Source organism: Apaloderma vittatum, unplaced genomic scaffold (genome assembly GCF_000703405.1).
Source record: "Apaloderma vittatum isolate BGI_N311 unplaced genomic scaffold, ASM70340v1 scaffold10455, whole genome shotgun sequence".
Classification (NCBI taxonomy): domain Eukaryota; kingdom Metazoa; phylum Chordata; class Aves; order Trogoniformes; family Trogonidae; genus Apaloderma; species Apaloderma vittatum.
In genome coordinates this window covers 1-24,637 of record NW_009718806.1, presented here as the reverse complement: position 1 = coordinate 24,637, position 24,637 = coordinate 1, and the positions used below count along the sequence as shown (strand labels likewise).

The following is a 24,637-nucleotide window of genomic DNA, read 5'->3' as shown; positions in this document are numbered from 1 at the left end:
TGGCAAAGAGTTTATCTTGTGATGGCTCACACTATAGCTGCAGAAAGTTAAGGGAAGCCATACACTTAATGCATTAAAAGGAACAAGCAGAAACACCCAGGCAGTTTACACTTTGCTCAGACACGCTTTTCCTTAAACAGTTTCCCTGCCGTGCTACACTTAGTTTAGGAACAGCCTCCTAAGCAGATACTATGGTTCAGTTGTGTACACTGGACTCAAGTCACCGGCACAGCCAGTCAAAAGGTGACAGTTCAGTTCCATTTACGACTTAGGAGTGTTTGGGCGTTTGGTCGTGGCCTGTGTTAAGTGGAATGAGTTCTGCCCCAGACAGGAGTGTGTGAGTGCACACACTGAGGAGCAGATCCTTCAACTAAGAGTACAAGCCAGGGACAAGAGAGGTTGCTGCCGAATTCAGAGTGAGAGCTGCACCAGAACAGCAGGCAACCTCTCCCTCACCTTCCTCAGTGCAGATTTCATCGACATTTCACAGGCCTATGCACTTTGTGCCATTTTGCTTAAAGTCTCACATAGCTGCAAGTGACTGAAGTGCCTCTAATTGTCAGTTCTAACCTGGCTTGGGCTAAACAAAAAGTACTGCTAAAAATGGTGTCCAACTTCATACAGACGCAGAAAGAGTGGGAGAAGTATTGTGCTGCATACCTCAAGATCCAGGGCAAAAGTCCACTCCATTTGGCAGTGCTGATCACAAGATAAAATCATTTAGACCTTGGCTGGTCATGTCTTACAGTACATTAAGAAAAATTATCCTTCTTTAAAAAAAAAAAAAATCTTTCCAGTTCTAAAAATAATACTCTACTCTCTTCCTAGTATTGTATACTCACATTATTTTATTAGAACTTCCTTGTTGGGCAGCTCTCCAACTAACCTAGGTTTTCTTCCAGCAGCATGTGTGAACAGCCTGCACACATGCAATTCAGAGTCCCTCCTAACTTTTAGGAGCAGCTGGCCAGCTAAGTCAGGAAACAAAAATGGCATTTGTGTGATCACAAGAGATTAGAAGGGCAGCATCACCAAATAACACTTGAAAACAGAACTTTCCTCACTTTGTATCATTTATGGAAGACATCCCTGAAGTGTACAGAAGACCTAACTAGATCAGTGAAGCCATAATCCTACAATTTTAAGTTATGAAAGATTGTGAAACACAAGGTGAAGCTTGTCATACAGTTAGTGCAAAACTTATCTGCTTAAGATGTTATAGGAGGAGGTGAATCTGTCCCTAGTGGCTAATCCAACAGAATCTTAACTTATGGGCAAAATACTCAAGTTCTCCAATGCTTCTGTTTATGAGGAATTCATTTCCTGCCATCTGAAATACATTTACAGTCAGATAGGAAAAACAAACACCGACTGTGCATTATAGCCATAGTAAAAAAAAAGTTAGGTAAAGTCTATGACCAAAAAACAATCGAAGGGCTGGAGCACCTCTCCTACAAAGACAGGAGTTGTTCAGCCTGGAGAACAGAAGGCTCCAGGGAGACCTTATAGAGGCCTTCCAGTACCTGAAAGGGCCTGCAGGAAAGCTGGGGAGGGACTGCTTATAAGGGTGTGTAGTGATAGGACGAGCGGCAGTGGTTTTAAACTAGAGCAGGGCAGATTCAGATTAGATGTTAGGAAGAAGTTCATTACTCTGCGGGTGGTGAAACACTGGAACAGGTTGCCCAGAGAGGTGGTGGAGGCCCCATCCCCGGGGACACTCAAGGTCAGGCTTGATGGGGCTCTGAGCAACCTGATCTCAGTAGAGATGTCCCTGCTCACTGTAGGGGGGTTGGACTAGATGGCCTTTAAAGGACCCTTCCAACCAAACACATTCTGTGGTTCTATGGCCATCACGAGGGCCTGAAAAGGAAGAATAGCTCTATTTTCAGAATCTTCCCTAGGTCTAACGAACAAGCTAGAACGCAGCACGGGACTTTGTGCTATATGGTACCTCGGCAGCTCAAGGATCAACTCTGCTCAAACTCAGACATTTAAAAAAAAAAAATAAAAAAAAAAAATCTTGACTCATTTCCTCAAAGTCAATATAAAAACTTAGATCCCAGGCAGTGATCCAGGTTGCCTGATCTCCAGCAATTCCTGACCCTGTGGATATGCAAGCAGTGCATGTCTCCACCAAAGTTCCTTGCACGTATCCAGCTGGGCAGCAATAACAGAACGAGCACTTAATTGGTGAAGGTTTCAGTAAGAGGAGTGACTTTGAGCAGTCTGGCAGTGTTTGAGCTGAGAGCCAGGCCATTCTGGATGAGATCATATCCTGTCCTTCATCCCTTTCCCACCAAAGCTGGGGCATCTCTAGCCATAGGTTTGCAATTCCCTTCAGCAGTCTCCAGGGACTATCACGTGGAGCCTCAGTTTCCAGGCACCCTGGACTGCCCTGCTGACACACACCAGGTTTTAGGAGTTGCAAACCTTATCTTGGGCTTCCAGTAACACCCATACCCATTTGAAACCATGAATCAGCTTCCTCCCACATAGTTAAATTCCGAAGCAGCCTGACTCCCAGCAGCACTTTGAGCATGGCCACCATCAAACAAGGTGGAAATTCTTGGAACATAACGTCACAAGTGTCTGTAGGTGTAAAGGTGCTCACACACAAGTGGTAATAGCAATAGGTTGTGATTTGTTTTGCACAGGATACACTTCCTATTACACCTGTTCTTAGTTTGGGGAATTCACAGTCTAGTGTGACACACATAAAACTCTTGCCATTTATGTTGACTTATTTACATTAAAGACTGAATAGAAATATATTGCATAGTTTAACCTTTCCCTTAACATGACTAATATAAGCACGTAAAGCTAAAGAATAAGGGAAAGCAAATATTATGAAGAGTGAAGTTTTGAATCTTTCTGGTTTAGATTCATGTACTACACCAGGAAGGTTCATAATCACTGTTTTCTTCTTTATCATTACTAAGTGGGCATTCTTTCCTGAGCAAGGTAATCCTGAAATTGTTTTTTGTTTTGTGTCTCACGCAAATCTAGGTATTTCCTGGGTGATTCCCATGGGAAATTTTCTTCCCAAAATACATCATTTGGTGCTTCACAGCAAATTATTATTCAATCTTAGGATGTATTCAAAGAGTTGTATCAGCTATATTTCATGCCTGGGTGACAATAATGTACAAGCTACTATTACATCTGACGCACCGCCAAGGAAGATAAATCCTCTGAGTTTATTCATATGGAGAAGACAAAGTTCTCTACTTGAGAGGTCTTAGGTGTAGGATTGTAGGATTCTTTACTGTGATGTAAGGTCTCCTAAAGCCTTTTCACCAAAACAAGGGAGCTTTATTCTTGAAATTTCTCGAGAAATACACATGTAGCAGGTCCTCTTTGAGGTATAACGTACCTCAATAACAAGTAGCACAGATCTGAGAGAAGTTCACTCTAAACCTCTGGTGTTATCTCGTATAAATGACATTGCAAAAGTTGAAACGTACCTCATCCCCATGCATATTAGCAACATACTTGAACTCTGGAATGCCAATCTTATGATGGGTTGGAAACTTCCCCAGAACAAGAACCCACAGGTCTCTACCTTTAAGAGGGGAAGGGGAAAAAACATTTTTATGAACAAGTGTAAAATCATATAAACCTTAGAGAAAAAAAAAAAGAATTGGTCATTAAAGACCACTACACAAATTCTCATATTTCATCGCTGTCCAGTCAATCCTATATATAGCACATCAAAGTAGACTATAGGATTTTTATTCCATGAATACTTGCTATATTAGTTATAAGAACAAATATACTTTGCTTTCTGACCAAAAAGTGTTTAGTGAACCCTGCAATTTCAAAAGCATTTAACCAGTGCTAGAATATAGTTAGGGGTTAAGGTATTTTTTTTCATATAAAATAAACATTTTTCAAATTAAGTTTAGCAAGCAAAATCTTGTCAAGCAAAGTCAAAAAGCAACTAAAGAATATTTAAGATATAAGACAAACTCTTTCCCCAAAAATATTAAATCATAAGGATTTTCTGAAGAACATACAGAGGTTTTCATTGTCACAAGGAAAAAAGATTTATTTTTTTTTATATTAAAGACAATACAGAAAAACTAAACGCATTCATGAGTTACTGCTCAGAAAAAACAGGAGATACTGGGCAGAGCTGTATTAGAGACATATTAAAAAAAAAAAGCAGGGAAAGAATTAATAGCTACAAGAAAAGTATTAGTTAGGACCACTAAAGCTGCACAAGAAGCTGAGCTTTAATAACAAACCAAACACATATTTTGGAAGTCCTCATTTTTGGTTATTGATTTTAGTAATGTGGCATTTCAGATTTCCTCTGCAAAACTACCCTTCCCACTAGGCTGCCCAACGGGGTGGAAAGCTCTAGTTTCAGACGGCAGCAACGAAACTGAGCCTGTACCCTGGTAACAGCAGTCACAGCCTGTAGATCAGCCAGACCCTGCCTCCGTGCTGCCTACCACCCCTGCCTCTCTCACATGGCATGCTGGGTCCTGTGAGCTGCCTCTTCTGAGTGCAGCCATCACTGTTACTTAGAAGGAAGAAGAATGTAGGTGCTACTATGTGCAGTCCTATAAAAAGCTTTATTTCCTAAATCTTTGCAGACCACGAGATCTGCAGTAAATAAACTCTGGAGCGAAACAATTTCCCAGAGGTGGAAGCCATGACTCTCACAGTACAGCTGCTGTGGCAACTGCAGTACCTTCAGGAACGGGAGAAAAAAGTTGAAGAGGACAGAAGGAACACTACAAGATGCACTGAAACAACTGCAAGACAGGTGAAAATGAAGACAGTGGTTGCCAAACTAAATTCTCACTTAATGGGCTAAATCAGAGTCTCAGGCTTAGGATCAAGAAACAACGAGACAGTACTGAAAGCAGACAGATTCAACAAGGAGCGGTCTCAGAAAGCCCTAATTTTACACGGTTACTCTAGAAGACATTGGCGTTCAGCCCTTACATCCATACGCTACACCCAAAGCTGTGCCATGCTGCTACTGACTTTTAATGAAAGTCAATAAGAGCAAGCAATCCATACTTTTAAAAATAAGTTCATGGTAAGCGCTTGTCTGAGGAAGTTAGTTACTTGGCTTTATTGTATGCAGAGCCACTGTTTCATTTAAAAAAAATTAAAAGTTTGACTTCTCTAAGTCTGGACAAGTTACAGAGTGAAGAAACCAGAGAAGCTAGCTTTTAAGTATATCCTCCTCACCAGTCCCCACCACCCTAGCCCTTCTGCTCTCAAACCCTCAAGACTGCAGGTCCATTCCAACCTTAATCACCCTTCAATTCTGTGAAAACAGATGACAAGCCTTGCTGCAGTAGTATATGCTTGGAACTGAAAACAAAAAATAAATTCTAGTCAATAAAAAAAAATGTTACTCCTATTCATAATCAAGCATTGACAACAATCTCAATTTCTATCTCTGCAACGTGTCATCCTCTCCACAGTTTATCCAAGGCAACCTGCAATGAAGTCCCTCCAGGGGGCTCCTGTGATTCTTTGGCCTTATGCCCCCTAAGCCACTCTTCCCAGCTCTCCTTCACTCTACAGGAAGGAAACTTCAGATGCATCTCCTTGGTTCCCGGCTTGTCAGTTGCCATATGAGGGCCTTTCCCAAGAGGAAAGGCTGCTTGCGTTTGCAGCCTCAGTTGAAACTTGAGATCACAACTGCAAACCTGCAGTGGGCAGCTTCCCTAGCCAGACCAAGCTGCAGTGCCAAAGAGCACATCCAGCATCTAGAAGTCAGCAGTGAATTATAAGATTAAGGGAGCAAAGGATCTATACTGGAGACCTGATGGCATCCCAGCTCTCTCCTAGATGGAGGTGGATACATCTAAATTGCAGAACGCACCAGTCCCCACAGAGGAGGTGTATGCCTTCCATAAGGTTTTAAATTCATTCAGCTCTGGGACTGCCCATTATCAGCGTGAGTACCAGCCACATGGAGAGGGCTTCAAACTGTCTCAGAGCTAACGGGTTCAGTGAATTACATGTAAAAAGCCCTTTCAGATCAAGTGAGCAAAGTGCTGATTAAAAACAACAGCTTCCTCAAATCCTTGATGATTTCCTACAGGAGTACAATCCTACAAGATCCTACAATTTCCTACAAGAGTCCCAATCCTGCATTACTACACTTATATTACTTTTCTGTAAATAAATGTCATCTAATATATAAAATAACATCCAATCACAGCAGTCAAACAATACTGCAGTCCCTAGAACATGAAGCATCTTAACTCAAGAATAACTGGACATTAAGATTAGTCCCTGGTTTTATTTGAAAGGAAGCCGATCACAAGGATCATTTCAAACCCAGCTACTAGCAATGATGACATCCACGTCCATTGCATACAGACTTTTTGGAGCATCTCATGAGCCAGTATACAACAGTGCTATACTCTTCCACCATTTCCCCATAGCAGCACTGGCATCAATTCAATACTATAGATACACTAAAGCAATGAGAGTCAACGAACAGCTAAAATACTACAGCAGTTTCTGTCATTTAAGACTTTCTACAATGAATATTGTATTCTGATTTCAAAGTTTAAAAAATTCAAAATAAAAGAGATTTCCAGTGCCTTGCAGTGCTCAATAATCCTGCTATCACTGTGAAATTGTACTCATGGGAAACACAAGGAAGAGCTAAGTATAGACTAGCATTAAGTACTGATTTAAATTGGTCTTTCCAGCATGAGTGCTTAGAATGTTTATAGTTTGTGTGAGGACCATCTAAATGATAAACACTCCCATGAACTGAAATACTATTTCCAAGCTGGCATTTCCAGCTTGGGAGAAGTATTAAACCTACAATTAACAATTAAAATAAATTCCTGGGTCTGCTCAGCTTGCAGTACTGGATAAGGTACCTGTGAGGGATGGTGCAAGATTTCTTTCCGTACAGCAGCAGTTTACTGCATATAAAAAGATCCAGCATATAGATAAAGTTTTCTTTAATCAGCAAAGCCTAGATAACTCTGGTTTTGTACCTGAAGCGAACAGCTAAGCTACCTCCCATGCTTTGAATCAACTGAATGTGTATCAAAAAGCCACTTCTCGCTGCCAAACCAGAACTGAATTCAACTAATTAGTGAACTACAAGTAATCAAGACAAATGTCTGTTTCTAACAGTACAAGTAACAAGACTTGTACTGGAGCAGAGCCAGACCGCTCAGCTTCTAGTAGAACGAGCAGTCTTAAAATTTTCTATCTAGCATTGCCACAGTGAGTGGCATAGGATAAGTATTCTAAACAGATCTATGAAAACTGGGCATTAAGACAGAAGTTAAATATCCACATCTAGCGGGAAACAAATCCAATCATTTGTAGATGTTGCCATCTGGATTGCACTCCCTGGTTTGTTTTGTTCTGAAATTTATTTCCACTTTTCTTCACTTTGTTCTTTACAGCTTCATTTATGAAAAGAACGTTGTCATTTCAAACAAAGTTATGGCTAGGAAATGAAGTGAAATGACTGGGCTTCAGCCTAGGCTCTGTGATGAGAAGACCAACCAACAGTAATGAAATAAATACATCAGCTGGTTTTTGTAACAGCCTCCACCGCATGGGTAACCACTACATAACTATGGTTTGACAGAAGAAAGAGAAACAATGCAAATAACTAGCATCTGCATTACTTACACAAAATTTTGTGCGGAGACAGGATGGCATGAGAGTCACTCCTTGGTAAATAAATTCTTCTGTAGATATACCACAATTCCCAGATAATCTCTCATATGCTCTTTAATCCACTTTAACTATGCATACTAATATTGGAAGTAATTCCTTAACTGCATTTGGCAATATATTCTGCAATGTCTTGGGATTCTCCATGCTTACTGGTTCCCTGTAATACTAGTGTAAATCTAGGTTAATTGTTACTACGCAAGATACTAAGGCACCTTTACACTTGTCTTTTCATTGCAGAACTATGTCAGGGTATCTTCCCAGCTGCATTTCACACCTATTTTCCAAGTTTAAGTCAAACCACGTCTATTACTACATAAAGTCCCTTTTCTTGCAGGAAGGGACAGATGAAATCAATTCTGGCTTTATCACTTCTAACTTTTAAATCACATCCGCAGTAAAACTGCTTGCGTGCTAACATAAACCACTCTTCGGCTTTTGTGTTTTCTGATCTGTACTTGTATTTCCTGCAAAGCTCAGTACTGTCAGCATGTAACACAGGAGTAGAGTTACTGCCTGTGTGCGTACATAGGCAAGAGGATGGAAATACAAAGACATTAAATGCTTCTGTAGCGTAGTGTTGTACTTCCAAGCTTAAGTATGAAGACAAAGTGTTAGTTTCTCCACGATAACGGTGGGGCACCACTGTCTTCTGGCAAAACACTACCACAGCTAACGAAGGACTTAAGGAGCAATTCCCTTTTGCTAAGGAAGCCCCAGCAGCATCCTTGCCCCGTGGTGCTCTCATTTGATATCACCTATTCCAGCTGGAAAACGTTAAAGCTATTTTGGAACTTGTCTTCCACAATGGGACTGCCCAACACAACACATGGCTCAATTCAGATTCTAACAGCATTTGGGTTACCATCACATTGTTTATATAACCGGAAATGTTTAATCAGAATGACTGATATAGCAGCATTGCAGAAGTAGCCTTACAAACATGAACAAATATGTGAGCTTAATCTAGCCAGGCTGTTGAATAAAGCACCCTCCAGATTATTGTAAGTTATATAAATGTATCCTTTGGGGATACAAATTTTCTAAGTTAGGGGCCAGAGCTGTCTGCTCAGAAAACAGACACTCTAAATCTCTAGTTTATACTCAGAATAACCTATGTACCTGAAGCTGGGATTAGATACTCATATGTATGAACAACTGTAGTTCATTAGATTCTTTTGTGAAAAGTTTATCCTCACTTTCAGTAGACCACGCTGTCATGGTCCACTGAGACCGAAAAGATATCTAAAGACTTGGTCTGGATTAGCAGTAGTAATGAACAAAGCCAGTATCCCAAGAAAAGCTAAGATGCTTTAAATGTAAGAAAGCCTTCAAGGTATTTTGAAGGACTAAAATGACACAGATCAATCACATATGTTAACCAGACACATCTGTCAACATCTGGCATGGTGCACAGCTAAGTGAAACAAATCCAAAGGAGTCTAAGGTCATATCAGACAGCAGGTCTACCACAGCCACACGCCCCACTGTCATCAGTTTGAGTCTGGTGTGCTTTTCTGTAAAAGCAAGCGTAGACTCGTGTGAAACTTTGACAGCCTCCCCCACTCCCAGGTAGGAGTTGGACTTGTTTCAGACCAGGGCCAGCCCAATCAGCACCTCTGCCATCAAGGTATTTAAGAGGTGACCCCATTGCTCTCTCTCTCTCCCTCTCTCTCTCTCTCTCTCACTTTCGGGTTTTGTCTTGTTTTGAGCTGTCCTGTCTTAAATGTTGGAGAGATTTTCTGTTGGAGGAGGGGGAGGCAAGAGGAGAACACAAGAATATCACCCTGAGACGAAAGAGGAGAAGAGTCCCAGAGGAGAAGGAGAGGGAGAAGGCTGCTGGAGCAGGACCTTCCCCTGAAGCCCCGTGGTGGTTGAGATGGCAGGAAGGTGATTGCCTGCCAACTGGGGGAATCGAGGGCAGCAAGAATACCCAGGATGCAGCGGTACGTGTGGAGCCCCTTGCGAGAGGGGAGAGAGACCGAGCATCAGTGGGAGATGTGCCTGAAGCGATCCGTGGCCCTGACGGACTCCCGAGGAGGAAGAGGATTGCCTCCCAAGAGGTGGACACCACGCAGCAGGGAGGAGAGACTGCAAGAAGCCCTTTTTCTCAAGGAGAAGCTGCCCTGGACCACAAGTAATGGCCAGATGGGCTGCACCCCCCACCCCCTGCCCCCCTTGCACTGATGGGGGGGAAGGTAGCCAGGAAGATGGGAGAGGTGAAGGGGGGCAAAGTGTACTTAAGATTAAGTTGTACTTACTGATGTATTCCTCTCACTATCCTACTTCCTAAGTGGTTGTGGTGAATGAAATCCATGTTTTTCTCCCCAAGTCACTCTGGTTCTTTACCCATCACCTTAAATGGTAGATTATTACCCTCCCTATCCTTAATCTCTTTTTAGTTGAATTGTCTCCCTCCACATGACTGTGGAAATGGGGGTGAGAGGAGTGAGCTGGAGACCTCATGGTTTTTTGTCCCAGCAGGACTTTAATCCCTCATCCCCTGCCCTCATCCCAAACTGACAACACTTCTTATTTGGGAAGGAGGGTAAAGGTTTTACTACTTGTTTTGTTTCCCCAAGTATCCTGCTTAATGGAGAGACTGTAAGAGAGATCATACTTAGCGAGAAGTATTCTAACCACACTGTTCTTGAACTACTGGAAAGAGCAAAAATCATTCATAAGGAAGCAAACACTTTGTCTGAGGATAATAGTAAGAGAGACTAATTGGTACAGTACCTGTGCAGTGTTTTTTAATTCTATTCCAAAATGTTAGGCCCATCCTGTGCTCTGTATTTCCACGTGTCAATTTTCTCAATGTGAATACGCAGAATCATAGAATGGCCTAGGCTGGAAGGGACCTTAGAGATCATTTAATCCAACCTCCCTGTCGTGGGCAGGGACGCCTCTCAACTAGATCAGGCAACACATGGGGACCGAACCGGGATACAGTCCCATCTCAGCCAATTTGTTTCTTGAGATATGAAGGACTCAGAATGTTTCAGCAACATATGCACTACCACTGACAAAGTTAATGCTTCTGCTCTCCTCCCATGTAGTCCTTCTTAAAGGCATAAGGCTACCTCTTTTTCTCTAAAAAGGAAAAAAAAAAAGTAACAATTTCCCACTATTTAATAAGCACCTATCTACTTCTGGAGATTACACCAGTCAATCTGATTTAGAGTCAGTACTATAATAATGACCAATGACTTAGAAAAAAAACCACAACAAAACAAACAAAACCAAACAAACTAGATTCTGTTTATTTGTAACTGGAGCACTTGAGAAGGGAAGTGAGTCAAAACTGTTCATGGTTCATGTATTTGCTTATCTTCCTGAGAGTTTACAAATCTTTGGTTAATAGGACATTCATAGTTGCTTTAGACACTTTCACAGGACTTGTGTCTTATGAGAACGACAACTCCTTCTTTCCTACGTATACGTGACTCATGACACTGTACCATTTCCAGTTCTCATAATCACTCTTTATACACAGGAACATGAGAAACTGCCTATCCAGAACACAGTGTCTACAACAGTACCTTATAGTTTATTTGAACACAAATCAAGAGATAAAAATAAACTTCTAAAATCCAAACAAAACAACCCAGAAGGGAATACTGGGTTTAAATTAATATACACTAACCTTATTCAGAGAAGAGACCACCACAGATGTATAGAATTAGCCTGAACAGGCTTTCCCCACTGGTTTCATAATCACTCCCAGAAAAAACAAAATAGAGTATTTTTCCTTTTTGCCAATTCTTCCTTCTGTTACCACACAGCTTTTAGACCTAATTCTGAAGATGTGCTTTATTTTCCGAGAAAGGTATGAAACTGGTATGCACCTACTCATTTTCTGAAAAAGCCATAAAATAAAGTAACATTATCCACTCACAGCAGTACCACTGGATCATCATGAGCAGAGTGATTGCTTATAAAAGCCAGGCAAAAGAAGGGAGGTAGTTTTTTTTTATGTGCCATTTATCCAGATTCAACAGCTTTATTTGGCCTACCCTCTTACCACTAGAGACAGAGGAGGCTGAAACTATCCCTGCCACTTGAAGGCAAAAGAGAGAGTAGAAAACCAGGAGACTACAGGTTGTGGTTCCTACATGGCTGAGAAGTTATTGGTGCACTTTGAAAGTTCCAGTGCATTCAAGTGCCTCATCAAGACATTTGCTCTGCAAACACCCTTGGCAGATCCCAGACATTAAGTGTGCTTCGAGAATAGGAAGCTCCATACAAGACATATCTCAACACTGGCAAGCAGAGTCCTACAGGCTTGAATTGTCTGAAGGGCAAAGAATGCAAGGTAGTTAACTTTTTAAAAATAATCCAATCCTTATCATCATTATCTGTCTCTGGTTCAGTTAACAAGCTGCATTAGCTCAACCAGTCACTTCCAGATTCTCTCTCAAAACGGGTAACAAAATGTCTCCTTAAAAACATTAGTGACCACCTTTTAAGAAAGGCAACAGACACTACAAGGAGCTGAAATTCAGGAAGCATTACTATCTACAAACAGCAATTTTGTCCCAACATGTTCTGGTGGCTCGTGTTTCCTTTTGGATTTTGAGATCAGCCTAATGTAATTGTGCATCAAGGCAAGCTTTGTACTTTAACCTACTTTAGGTCCACCATGGCTAGGAAATACAGATTGGCAAAACAGCCAGGTTGCACATTGCTAGAAGTGCATAGTGGGGAAGTATTATTCTGTGCCTACCTTATTCCTAGACTTTTCTCTAGCTATTCTTGGGAAAAAGAATACTGGACCAGACCAGACATTTGAACCTGACACAGCAGGACTACATTTCTTACTGAAAGCACAGTTTGCTTTTATTTTAGCTTTAGGCTAATGTCCTGGGTTAGCTAAAAACCCAGTTATGTTTAGTGATTTTTACTTTGCAGTTTAGTGTCTTCTAAAAGGCTGCACGTTCTGAAGTCGGCAGCATGTTTTTGCAGACAGTGTGTGCTACTGGCAGTGATAACACCTGATGTTTGCAGTTGCTGCCTGGGACTGGGATGCAGAAAGGCTCTTGCTGATACTTATTCCTACAGCGACCAAGGCCACGGCTGGCTCTTGTGTGCCACGCTGGGGGTGCCGGGTAGTGAGAGGGGTCACAAGGAAGTAAAAGGTTGCACCTCGGGGGGGTAACAGACAGGACAGGTGACCAACAAGAGTATTCCATCCCATATACGTCATATTTAGTATAAATTGAGTGATCACAAGAGTTTCGGCCCTTTTCTGCAATGGCCAGTGTTCAGAGAGGACTCTGTCTGATCTCCTGCTTTTGGTCTGGACATTCCTGTCCTATGGACTGTCTACCTGCCGCTGCCGCTGAGCCTGGGGCTGCCCCAGTGCCTCCTGCTCTGCAGCATCAGCAAGGATTGCTATCAGGGGAGGCAGTCAGGTTTGATATTGGGCTACTGTCTATAGTTGAATATAGTTCATTATTTTTTTCATTTCACTGTTATTTCTATTGTTTCATTAAAGCTGTTCTAGTTTTTCTTCTCTAACTCAAAAGTCTCTCTGCCTCATTTCCTTTTCCTTCCCATTTTGGGGAGGGAAGAGGGGGTTAGAGAGCATCTGTCTGTGTTAGTGGCCAATCCAGCCCTAACCCTCGACAGCTAAACGTGACTTCTGCAGGCTTGCTTGAGTTCTGCTTAAATGCCCCAGGTAGCTGTCAGACTCATGGATGTAGAACACATTGGCTGGGAACAAACAGGAACCATAACTCAGCTGTTGTAAATCCACTGTGAGCTCAGTGTAATGCAGCAGCTACAGCCATTTTATCAAGTAATTCCAACTGCCATTCCCATAAAAAAAAAAAAGTAAGCCCTAGACATCAAGTTGCAAAATTGTCTGCTTAGAAGCATCCTCTAATCTTTTCCTCACATTTGAACCGCTGTTTAGAAGCCTGGTTCTACAGAAGCGTGCCAGAAGTGAATTAGATTACAGGGAGGGTAGTATCTCAGCTGGGAAAGGAAAGAGAGCTACGGGCAGCCCTGTGCGTTATTGATATCCATCTCCAGTAGCTACTAACTCATAAGAAGTTCTGAAAGCAAAACTACCAATCTTGTGCACATCTAGCTTTCATTCAAAAAAAACAACCAACCAACCCCACAAAAAAACCTCACACCAAAAAAAGCAAACAGCCTCAAAAAAATAAATCTAGGTATCACTTCAATGCAAAACAACACATGGAACAACTGACTAAGGAACAAACGCTTCAGGGTAAGAAGCGACATCTTGCCTATCCACTAATTAAAGAATTACGAGCAGGTCTCCATATGTACTTATGGGAACTAGCTGAGCACAATAAGCCATACGGTAGCTACACACAGTAAAGCTTTAATTAGGCAGCCCTGAGAATCAGTAACATTAGTAGCTACAGCCAGAGAGCCTAGGCAGAAAGGCCATCCAGAAGGGATGGAAGGTGCACTGCTCTTTCGTGGGATGTGAATGAAAAGCTACTAGAAAAACACTTCTCTATTAAAAAGCCTCATCTCTGGAAGTGGCGTTAGAGGGATGTCCTACCGTGTTCTCTTCAAGTCAGAGGAGAATGCAGACAGACTGACCATCTGGGTAAAACACAAGCATAGGATAAGAGTTTTATTTCTTTTTAAGTCTGTGATTAAAAATTAACAACATTGTACTGCAAGGGCAATTCAGCTCACATCGCTGATCATTAATATCAATGTTCACCCCGTTTCTCCTACTCAGAGAAATATAGATCCTGTAGCATGACCCAAAGACCAGCAAATACAGGCTGTAACAAGTTAATAAAGACACTAAACTGAAGTCCATCTCATGATTCTCTTTATTGGAGAATCTCTCTTCTTGTGCTACTCTACAGCATCCAAAAGACAGCAGTCTGAGGAAGAAAATACTTATTTAGGACCAGTGCAAGTCAACACCAGGTTACGTAAAAAAAGTAATTTGAAATAAGAGTCAATAGGGTTATGAGCTATACAAAGGATCACAAGCCACATTTCATGATCAAACATATTATTTACGTGACTAAAATTTAGTACAATGCTCAGTAAAGCAGAATTTTACAAGAAGCGAGAGGAAAAAAACCCATAAATTTATCTGTCCATTGTACACCACTCTTTGTGAGCCCTGTGTTTTTGTGCTTGGTTGTTTCTTTAAAAACATCTTCTACATACTGACTTTCTCAACACCAGCTAAAGGATACAGAGAGTGACAAGAATCAAAACTGCTCCCATCATCTGCAATTGCTAAGTCTATGTTACACAAGCTCCCCAGCGTTGCTAACTTCACTGGTGTCAATTACAACATCCAGTTGTCAATTCTGTCTACTTCTAAACAAGCATGAAAAGCTGCAAAATCTTGCAGAGGGAAAACAGGAAGGCTGCAGGGTTAAGACCTTTACTGCTCTGAAGAAACGTCTGACAAATATATGCTGCCACTAGACAACTACAAAGAGGTGGAGAGGAGGCAGGAGAGCAGTGACTCTTCCCACAACACTGGTTTTAAGTAAATGCTGCTCACAGGAACAGTGAACCATTTCTAAGCAAATCAGATCTTCCCATTTTAAAGTTTAAAAAAAAGATTCCAGTACTAGGTAACAGTTTTTATACAAGAAGTGTTTGATCTACATGGCTAAGATAGGTCCCTCTCAAGCAGTTGTTTGAGAAATCAGTGTGGGTTTGGTTGTTCTATTGTTGTTTTGGTTTTTTGTTTGTTTGTGGGTTTTTTTGTCTGGTTGGTTTGTTTTGTTTTGTTTTTAGGCTGGGGCAGGAATCTCTGATATGGCAGGTTTCACAGAAAAAGCCTTCCCACAAGATTTTCTGCAAGAACTGTATTTAAATTTCTTTTATGTTTGCACATGCATTTAAGTAAAAAAAATGCACAACACGAATATTTATACACCTAAAAATAATAATGAAAGTGTAGGATATAGCATAGAAGGCAAGACAAAGATGAACAACCAATTCACGGCAAGCATAAAGAGAAGATCTAAGCAAATTATTTTACTTTCACTGCAAGAGAATGGGAACATGCTAAGAGTCAGTGACTGCATCTCTAAGAGCCTTTAGTTATCAATCTTTTAAACTTCTGATGCTGATCAAGCTATATACTGTTTTTAAATTATTTGCATAAGAAGAAACATTTGCAGGAAAGTAATGTTAAATCCTTTTCTCATCAGGCGAACATCTTAGTACTTGGCTATCAGAAGACTGCGTCACACTATAGTAGTCAAACTACTACTACAGGAGGTAGAAGTGCAATGGCTTTTCTCCTGTACATAGATATACACAGTATTCCCATTTAAATTGATTCTAGCAACTACATTGCTAGAGGATGAAGTCCGATGAAATACGAAACTACATTTCAACATTTAAAAACTTTTTAGCTTCAGTTGGAGCAAATGGACTTAGAAGTCAAGGCTAATGTAGTAATGGTGAGTTCTATTTCGGCACATGGTTTAGAGTAGAACTCATTTGGATGCTGAAAATTTCTAAAAATACAGGGTAATACTTCTTATTTTTAAAGTCATGGCTTAATGTTCACTAAATAAACCTGAAGGAGCCAGTCCTCTCCCTGCCCTGCTATTTTTTTTTTTTTGCCCTTCCCATCAGTGACTCACATAACGTGCTGCAAATAGAGTTTACAAGGCTGTTAAGATCAAGGCTATCCACAAACCCAAATACCATTTCAACATATAAACCCACCTAGAATCTTTAACATATATTTATAAGCCACAAGTACTTGAAAGACTAGAATGAAGATGATTATGAAGAGACCCAAAAGAGCAAGTGGCACACAGAGGGGGAAAAATCAAACCAGAAGAGAAACAAGCAAGAATGGGGAAAAGTTCAACTATCACACTAAGTTTTAGAAAGTCAACTTTAAAATAAAACTCTGGACTTGAGCCAAGTGACTTTAGCAAATGAGGCCCTCAGAGTGGGATATGTCTCATTATTCTTGTTTCTAAAAATGAACATTGAAAATCTCAATGCTTATGTTCTCCAAACATGCCATGCTTCTGCACTGAGCCTGCAGCGCATAGCCCTCAGGAAATTTGTGGGGTGGGAGATGAGGAGGAGGGAAGGGAAGAGGAGACATTATCAAGGATTCAAAACAGGAGGAAAGCCATCTGCAGCAGTCATTCAAATGGAACAACAGAAGGTAATACTCCGCTACATAAGCGTACCTCACGTCATGTAACCAAAGAAAAAATAATTGCAATATTCTCTTTAAAGACATCGTATTTCCTGTGGATTTTCCTCTGGACAACTTACTTGTTTTCAAGACAAAAAGAGTCATCTTTACAATCTTTTTTTAACTCCTTCTTTTTAAATACACCGATGCTTGCATTTAATTTGGTCAAACATTTAATAATGGATAACACTGAGAAACCTACCTTTGAGGTACACTGGACTACATATAACGTTCTCATTCTACTTTTTGCTCAGTAAGCAGGATCTGGCTTAATGCTGATGTTTACAACTGTTCTGATTTGATCAGAATTCTAAAAATGCAGTCTGGCCTCCCAAAAACTAGATCAAAACCAAGCTGTAATTGGCATGCTATCACTTCATCTGAATCCAGGAGTGCCAGGACTCCTGAAACTAACCTAATAAGATCAATTCCATTTTATGGATACATATCTCATTTTTGTTTTGTCTAGCAGTAAAACTTGTTTTCTAGTACTTTAAACAAAGTAAAAACATCCAGAATATACGTGTTTCTAATGCAATTTCAATAACATTTTCAGTGCATTTTATCATAGAATACCAGGTTGGAAGGGACCTCAAGGCTCATCTAGTCCGACCCTTTAAGGTAAAGAAGTACAGTTTAAATGAGATGGCCCAGCACCCTGTGAAGCTGAGCCTTAAAACTGTCTAAAGTTGAGGAATCCATCACTTCTACTTCAAGACTATTCCATTTTACTATTGATGGGAGTAACTCCAGCTCCTTCCATATTGTATCACAAGAAATGTCTGAAAATAAGTTCCTGTTTTTCCCCACACAGACATAGTTTTTCAGCCACATACACAGACTATCAATACAGAGACTAGACAAGTAAAATACTCGGCCTTTTATTATTAAATACTGCCATTAGAGTGCAATGAACCTGAAGTCAGGTCTCCTCTATTCAACAGCCTGCTGTAAACACCTAAAATATCAATCCCATTGTATCAGGTCAGGACATTTAAACTGAACCCTGGCATGTCTTAGGGCACACGTTCCAACAGCGTTTGTGCAGAATCATGCCCAGGACAGGTTAATTGCCCAGGTTCTCTATGAACCCTATTAACAGGGAAGCACACACATCCAACTGCACTACTCAATCCTAATATCCCAACGAGGCTCTTTGCTGAATTCACAGCTGCTTATCAGATGGAAACATGGGCACACGCCGTTTCCTTCTGTTTTCCAAGGAAGGAGACCCGGGAATGCAGGCAGGAAGGAGACATGATGAGCTCCAACAGGCCCCTTGTCTGAGCCACTCAGGAACTGGGCCTGCTGAGAACACCTTCCTCACAGCACATCGTATCCTCTATGCACACAGCCACAGGGAAGTCCTGTTCAAATTTCAAAAACTAAACCAACCAACCACACACACTCCCCAAATGCTTCAGGCTCTCTGTTTATAGAGCAGGGACAGCAGAACTCGACTAAGTGAGTTTTGAGTTTGTTTGGGTTTTTTTTTTTTTGCTGGACTAGGTAAAGTTAGCAAAGATGATTGATGGAATGTGCCAGTTCAAGGGCAACAGAGTGAGCGAATGAACACTAAGCAGCAGAATGAACACTAAGCAGTGATCAAACCACATAGTTCTCACCTAAAAAAAAAAAAAAAAACTTTCAGGACAGCTCTTTGCAAGAAGCTTTTTCTGAACACTTCTAACAAAAGCAAATAAAAATCTGGTTGGTTTGTTTTGCTTTTTGTCTTTCCCATGATAGAATCTGCCAGAGAGACATTAATTGATTAATTCAACTTTGAAGCCCTTCGCTAGAAAAAGGCAATGGTACTTTAACCAAAGGCTACTTTTTTGCTCAGTAAGCAGGATCTGGCTTAATGGTGATGTTTACAACTGTTCTGATTTGATCAGAATTCTAAAAATGCAGACTGGCCTCCCGACAACTAGATCAAAACCAAGCTGTAATTGGCATGCTATCACTTCATCTGAATCCAGAATATATCTGAAAAGAGATCTGCTACAAAAGCTACTCAGCTCTTTACATGTTGCTTCTCTGTCTTCTCCTAATGAGGCCATCCAGTCTCTCTATCAGAACCTTTAAATCTGCTTCCCACCACCCTCATTCTCCTTTCAAAGGGCAACAACAGCATGGTATGTTGAATGACGAAAAGCCACAGATCATCCCCGTACGTCAAATATTTTCTTTTTGCTAATGCACACTGCTTTTTGTACAGCACACTGAAGAGTCAGTCTGTTTTTCACTGGAGTGGCATTAGGCAGGATATGCTAATACGATTACACCAGATCCCATCCTCTGTGCTGACACAGCTCTGCAGCCTCCTCTATTATTATACAGGGCGCACACTGTAGCGAGGTTGGATATTATGCATATTAGAAAACAGAGTTTCTGCCAAAGAACTTTCATAAGCTTATTCAACAACACATCTGAAACAATATAGAGGAACAAGGTATTTTCTAGGCCATCGCACAGCTCTGCCTGCGTACTTATAAGACCAGACCATGCCTCTGACCAACGTACAAATCACCTACAGATCTTGAAGGATTTGGGGTTATCTACAGAATTAGACCAAACACAATTTTGTCAGCCAATGAGCTACATCTTTTTAAACTTCTTCTCCCCTCATTTAAGGCTAACAGCTTAACAGACAAGATGTATAATTAAATTTCATATACGGACTTGGACAGAGACTGAACAGGCCACTGCCAGTCTAGAACACATCCTTCCAAGTAATCTAGCAGAGATGTTCCTAACAATCTGGCAGAGGGGCAACAAAGTTCCAGATGGTGATGTAAACCACCGTAAAACAGATTGGGCATCTTTTAGTTTGAGACTTTTGTACCGGTTCTGGTGCATAGATTGCTACAGTAGTCGTCTACATACCTCTAATAAACACACTTTGTAAATCTCACCTCAAATTTATCCATGACAAATCATACTCGACTGCTTGCCTTTTATGCAGAAATGTCTGGTTTAGTGGTAGAGAAGAAAGCACTTTATTCCTTTAGCCTTGACTTTAGCAAGGCTTTCAACAGAATCATAGAAGCTGTTGAAAGGGACCTCTGGAAGTCACCTGGTTCAAGCCATGCCTGCTCAAGCAGGGCTACCTACAGCTGGTTGCCCAGGAGTGTGTCCAGATGGCTTCTGAATATCTCCAAACACGGAGACTCCACAACCTCCCTGAGCAGCTTCTTCCAGTACTCAGTCTCCCTCATGTTACCTCCATTAACAAGCTAGAAACATCTGCATTAGATGAGCAGACTACAGTGAGGTCAGAAGCTGGCTGCGACAAGTAATCAGGGGTTCAAGTGACAGCAAATTATTAGCAGCTTCTTCAAGGGTCAGTACTGAAGCTGATACTGTTCCACATCTTCATCAGGCCCAGAGTTGCCATTCAAGGAGGCCTTGACAAGCTGAAGGAATTTCTCCACAGATAACTCACGAAGTTTGACAAAGGCAAATGCAAAGTCCTGCACCTGGAATGGAAGAACTCCACATCAGGTTTATCAGCCCAAGAAGACAACTCTATGCTCGTACAGGCCGCAGACTGGTTAGTTCTGCAACCTAAAGGTTACAGGGTGTGGAAGGAACATCCAAGTGGATGAGATAAATGTGAGTCAGTAGTGTGCTCTTGCAGCAGAAAAGGCAACTTGTACGCCGGGCTGCATCAGCAAGAACATAAGCTGGAAACTTGAAGGAAATTATTATTCCCCTCTGCTCAGCATTAGTAAAGCTGCAGTTGGAGTACTGTGTCCAGCTACAGGTTCTCTGGTGGAAGAGAGACACCACCACACTGCAGGAAGCCCAGCAGAGGGCCACTGAGATGATCACACCACATCCAAGAAGAGGCTGTTTAGCCCAGAGGGGGATACAGCTAAATCCTGCAGCTAAAACCTTCCACTGCCTAAAGGGACATTATAGAAGACATAGCCAGACCCTTCTTAGAGGTACACAGCAGAAGGGCCGGTAACAACTCACAGCAAAGGAAATTCTAATCAGATGCAAGAACACACATTTCCACAACTAGCACTGAATCAGGTACCCAGAGACCCTGTAGAATCGCCACTCTTGCAGATATTCAAAATTTGGGTGAAGAGGGCCCTAAAGATCATAATCTAACTTTTGAGTTAACCCTGCTTTGAACATGAGCTCAAATTAGATGGCCTCCGGACCTAAATTACTTTATGTTTTGCCTAGAGCATGTGAGGCTTTTGACATGAAGAATGTTTAGATATTTCTGTTGAAGAACTAGATGCAATCACTTTCTGAAGCAGTAATACACAGGTCCCTATTATCACACTTCACATTGGGGAATCTAGGAGTGGTTTCTATACAAAGTTCCATGTCTACACATGCCAGTCAGAACCCAAGCCTTTACTTCACATTCTTCATAATCCAAGTCTAGATGGCAGTATATAATACTAGATTATTAGATAAAATTGAAGTAAAACCTATACTACAGAATAACATGGGAACAATAGCCCTTCATAATAACAGCAAAATTATGTCTGGTGGTTTTATAGCCACCAGACTGATTCACAGAATTCCATGGAATCATAGAACAGTTTTGCCTGGAAGAGACCTTCAGGATCATTGAGTCCAACCTTTTCCTAGCCCTATCAACACCACTAAACCACGTCCTTTAACACAACAACTATCCGTCTCTTAAACACCTCCAGGGACGGTGACTCAACACCCTCCCTGGGCAGCCTGTGCCAATGGCTGACAACCCTCTCCCCCTGGCCAGCCTGTTCCAATGGCTGACAACCCTTTCAGTAACGAAATTCTTCCTAATATCTAACCTGAACTTCCCCTGGTGCAACTTAAGGCCATTTCCCCTCCTCCTATCACTTGCCACTAGGGTGAACAGACCAGTCCCCATCTTGCTACAACATCCTTTCAGGTAGTCGTAGAGAGCGATGAGGTCTCTCCTCAATCTCCTCTTCTCCAGGCTAAACAGCCCCACATCCCTCAGCTGTTCCTCGTACGACACATGCTCCAAATCCTTTACTAGCTTGGTAGCCCGCCTCTGCTCCTTCTCCAGCACCCCAGTGTCCCTGTTGTAGTGAGGGGCCCAAAACTGGACGCAGTGCTTAAGGTGGGGCCTCACCAAAGCCGAGTACAGAGGAACGATCACCTCCCTGCTCCTGCTGACGACACCATTCCTGATACAGGCCAGGATGCCGTTGGCCTTCTTGGCCACCTGGGCACACTGCTGGCTCATGCCCAGCCGGCTGTCCATCAACACCCCCAGGTCCCTCTCTGCTGGCAGCTCTCCAGCCACCCCTCCCCAAGCCTGTAGCGCTGCTGGGGGTTGTTGTGGCCAAAGCGCAGGACCTGACATTTGGCCTTATGGAAACTCATGGAATTAGCCTTGGCCCAGCAATCCAGCCTATCTAGATTCTGCTGCAGAACCTCTCTACTTTCAAGTAGATCAACACTTCCATACAGCCTGGTATTTAATATGAACAATTTCTGTATCAGAAATGCCCACAGCTTAACAGAAAAGTTACTACATCACATTGATCTCACTTTTATAATATTTAAATTAATTTCTGTTTCTTAGCACCAATAAATACACTTTGCTATCACAGTTTATTTAATTGATAGCAGGACAACACTAGTAAACCCATACAAGGAAGCAAGTGTGCATACACACATACTTGGTTTTGTCATCTCATCTAAGAGAAGAGGAACCGAAATTTAGCTCATTGACCAAGGCTGAAACTTCACTTTCACAAAAGTGATATGATATAACCACTCTTGTCACAAAACTTTCTTTTAATTTGAGTGAAAAAACCTCAACCCAACTCGAAACCAACGAACAAAACACCACCTAATTCTGTTCCATACACAGTTCAGGGGACTCTAAATGCATGTTTATTAACAGAGGTAGAAACTTTTTAACATTTAGAAAAAAGAAAAGAATAGAGAAGAACTGAACGTCTTTCACAGACATTCTGCTTTTTATGGCACTGACAAGGCTTCCACTGCCCACCTTTTCCATTCAGAGGAATACTTCTCGCACACAGGACACACAAAAAGCATAACTGATCACCTTCTTGTGAATCATGACATGTAGCTGGCAGAACAAGGGAGAGCCTCATGCAGTCTGGCAAAGCAGAAGGCAATATACTAAAACTTCAAATAAAGTCTCAGTGCATTGCTCAATCACAGCCAAGAGATGATATATTTACCGTTTTCACATTCGGGGAACTTAGAAAGTTCAACAATTCATCTTATCAACTTCCAGATGTCTAGATACATAAAAGCCAAAATTTCAGTCTCTTGGGTTAGATGAAAGATTCTGTCCTACCTGCCCAAAGATAAGCTGGCAGAGTTCATGCCAGAGAAGTCCTTTCATTAAAATGTTAGCTAAGTTCCCTCAAGGTAAGAAAATGAAGATGTGGATGATAGGTAGTTTGTACTGGAGGGAACTGTACTTAAAGGACTAGCCTTCTCTTGCACGGATGAATAACAATCCTATATGATCTTGCCCTTGATAAAACCAAGAACACAACTTAAATAACTTTAAGATTACTTCTTTAGTTTGAGCCTTCTCATGAGACTTTAAAAAAAATGAGTTGAGACATGCACAGAAACAAGATAACATACCCACAGCAACATGACGGCTGTTAGATGCCTCACTGAAATAGAATCCTCTTTTCAACTAAAAGTTGAAAGTCCCATACAAATACAACTATATTTAAAAATTTTGAAGAGACAAAGTAACACATGAAAGAGGTATGAAAAGAAACGATTATCATTCTCCATTACTATCCTCCTATGAGGTTCTAGATTTTTTTTTTTTTTTTAAACACAAGCATAGATTTGGTAATAGATGCTACAACTGTCACCTTACAGTGGTATGGAATGGGATTACAGAAGCAGATGTTCCTGAAGAGTGAACTTCCTCATCAAGTTTTATACCTGTTAGGAAAACAATTTAATTTTCTGAATTGAAATTTGGGGTTTTTTTGTGTATAAGTAGACATTAAAGTATTTATACGCTAATAAACAGTAAACTTCCTAATGTGTTCAAATAAGTGAAAAAGTTCTTCTTTTCTCTACAAATTTACTGTAAGGAAGCACCAATCAGAGAGAGATAAATTCAAGTAGCTATATAAGGCCAGAAAAGCAATTATTGATTTCAGTAAATTTTCCTGTATGGTTTGAGACTGGAAACCTACTCTTCATTTAAAACACAAGCTGTTGGATTAGCATCCAAAAATCCTTTTTCTAGCCAGTCCAGATTTACTGCAATAATAGGTAAAGCCAGAAGAGAAGATATTTTTAACATACCCACAAGCTGGAAAACACACACTCCAGTTACAGCCCCACCTTAGAACGGGCACTTCGCAAACCGGGCTACCACACGGCTTTAAGCTCTTATTCTGAAATTGCCACTCAAGAGGTTTCCAATTTTAAAGAAGTGTTAAAAAAAAATCAGAAAATAGGTGTTGGGAGATCTTCTGTCCTAGCTGAAGCGCCACACGTGTCGTCAGAGCTCGTTATTCAGGCTTAAGCAAGAGGGAAACTTCACAGAGGCTGAAGCAGAGAGAGGCACCATCAGAGCAGCCACCGCAGCGCCCTTGACCCACGCTTGTCCCAATCGCAAAGAAAATAAACCCAGTTTCCCCCTGCCGCCCCCGCCCTTGGCCCCTACCTTCCACCGAGCGCCCGATGCTGTGCAAGTGGGTGAGGGAGGGGTACGTGGCGTGAACCTCCTTCAGGAACGCCTCCAACTCCTCGGCG

The 24,637-nt window shown here is 41.4% G+C and overlaps 1 protein-coding gene across 1 annotated transcript in view; it reads right to left on the bottom strand.

The window, feature by feature from the left end:
- Positions 1 to 24,630, bottom strand: part of CPM (carboxypeptidase M) — a 34,312-nt gene extending 9,682 nt beyond the window's left edge. Inside the window, exons 1-2 of the mRNA XM_009870387.1 lie at positions 24,549 to 24,630; positions 3,465 to 3,562 (exon numbers count right to left, since the gene is read on the bottom strand). Of these exons, the coding sequence (XP_009868689.1) occupies positions 3,465 to 3,479 (15 nt within the window). The 5' untranslated portion in view covers positions 3,480 to 3,562; positions 24,549 to 24,630. The remainder of the gene's footprint in view (positions 1 to 3,464; positions 3,563 to 24,548) is intronic.
- Between the last annotated feature and the right edge of the window lie 7 nt (positions 24,631 to 24,637).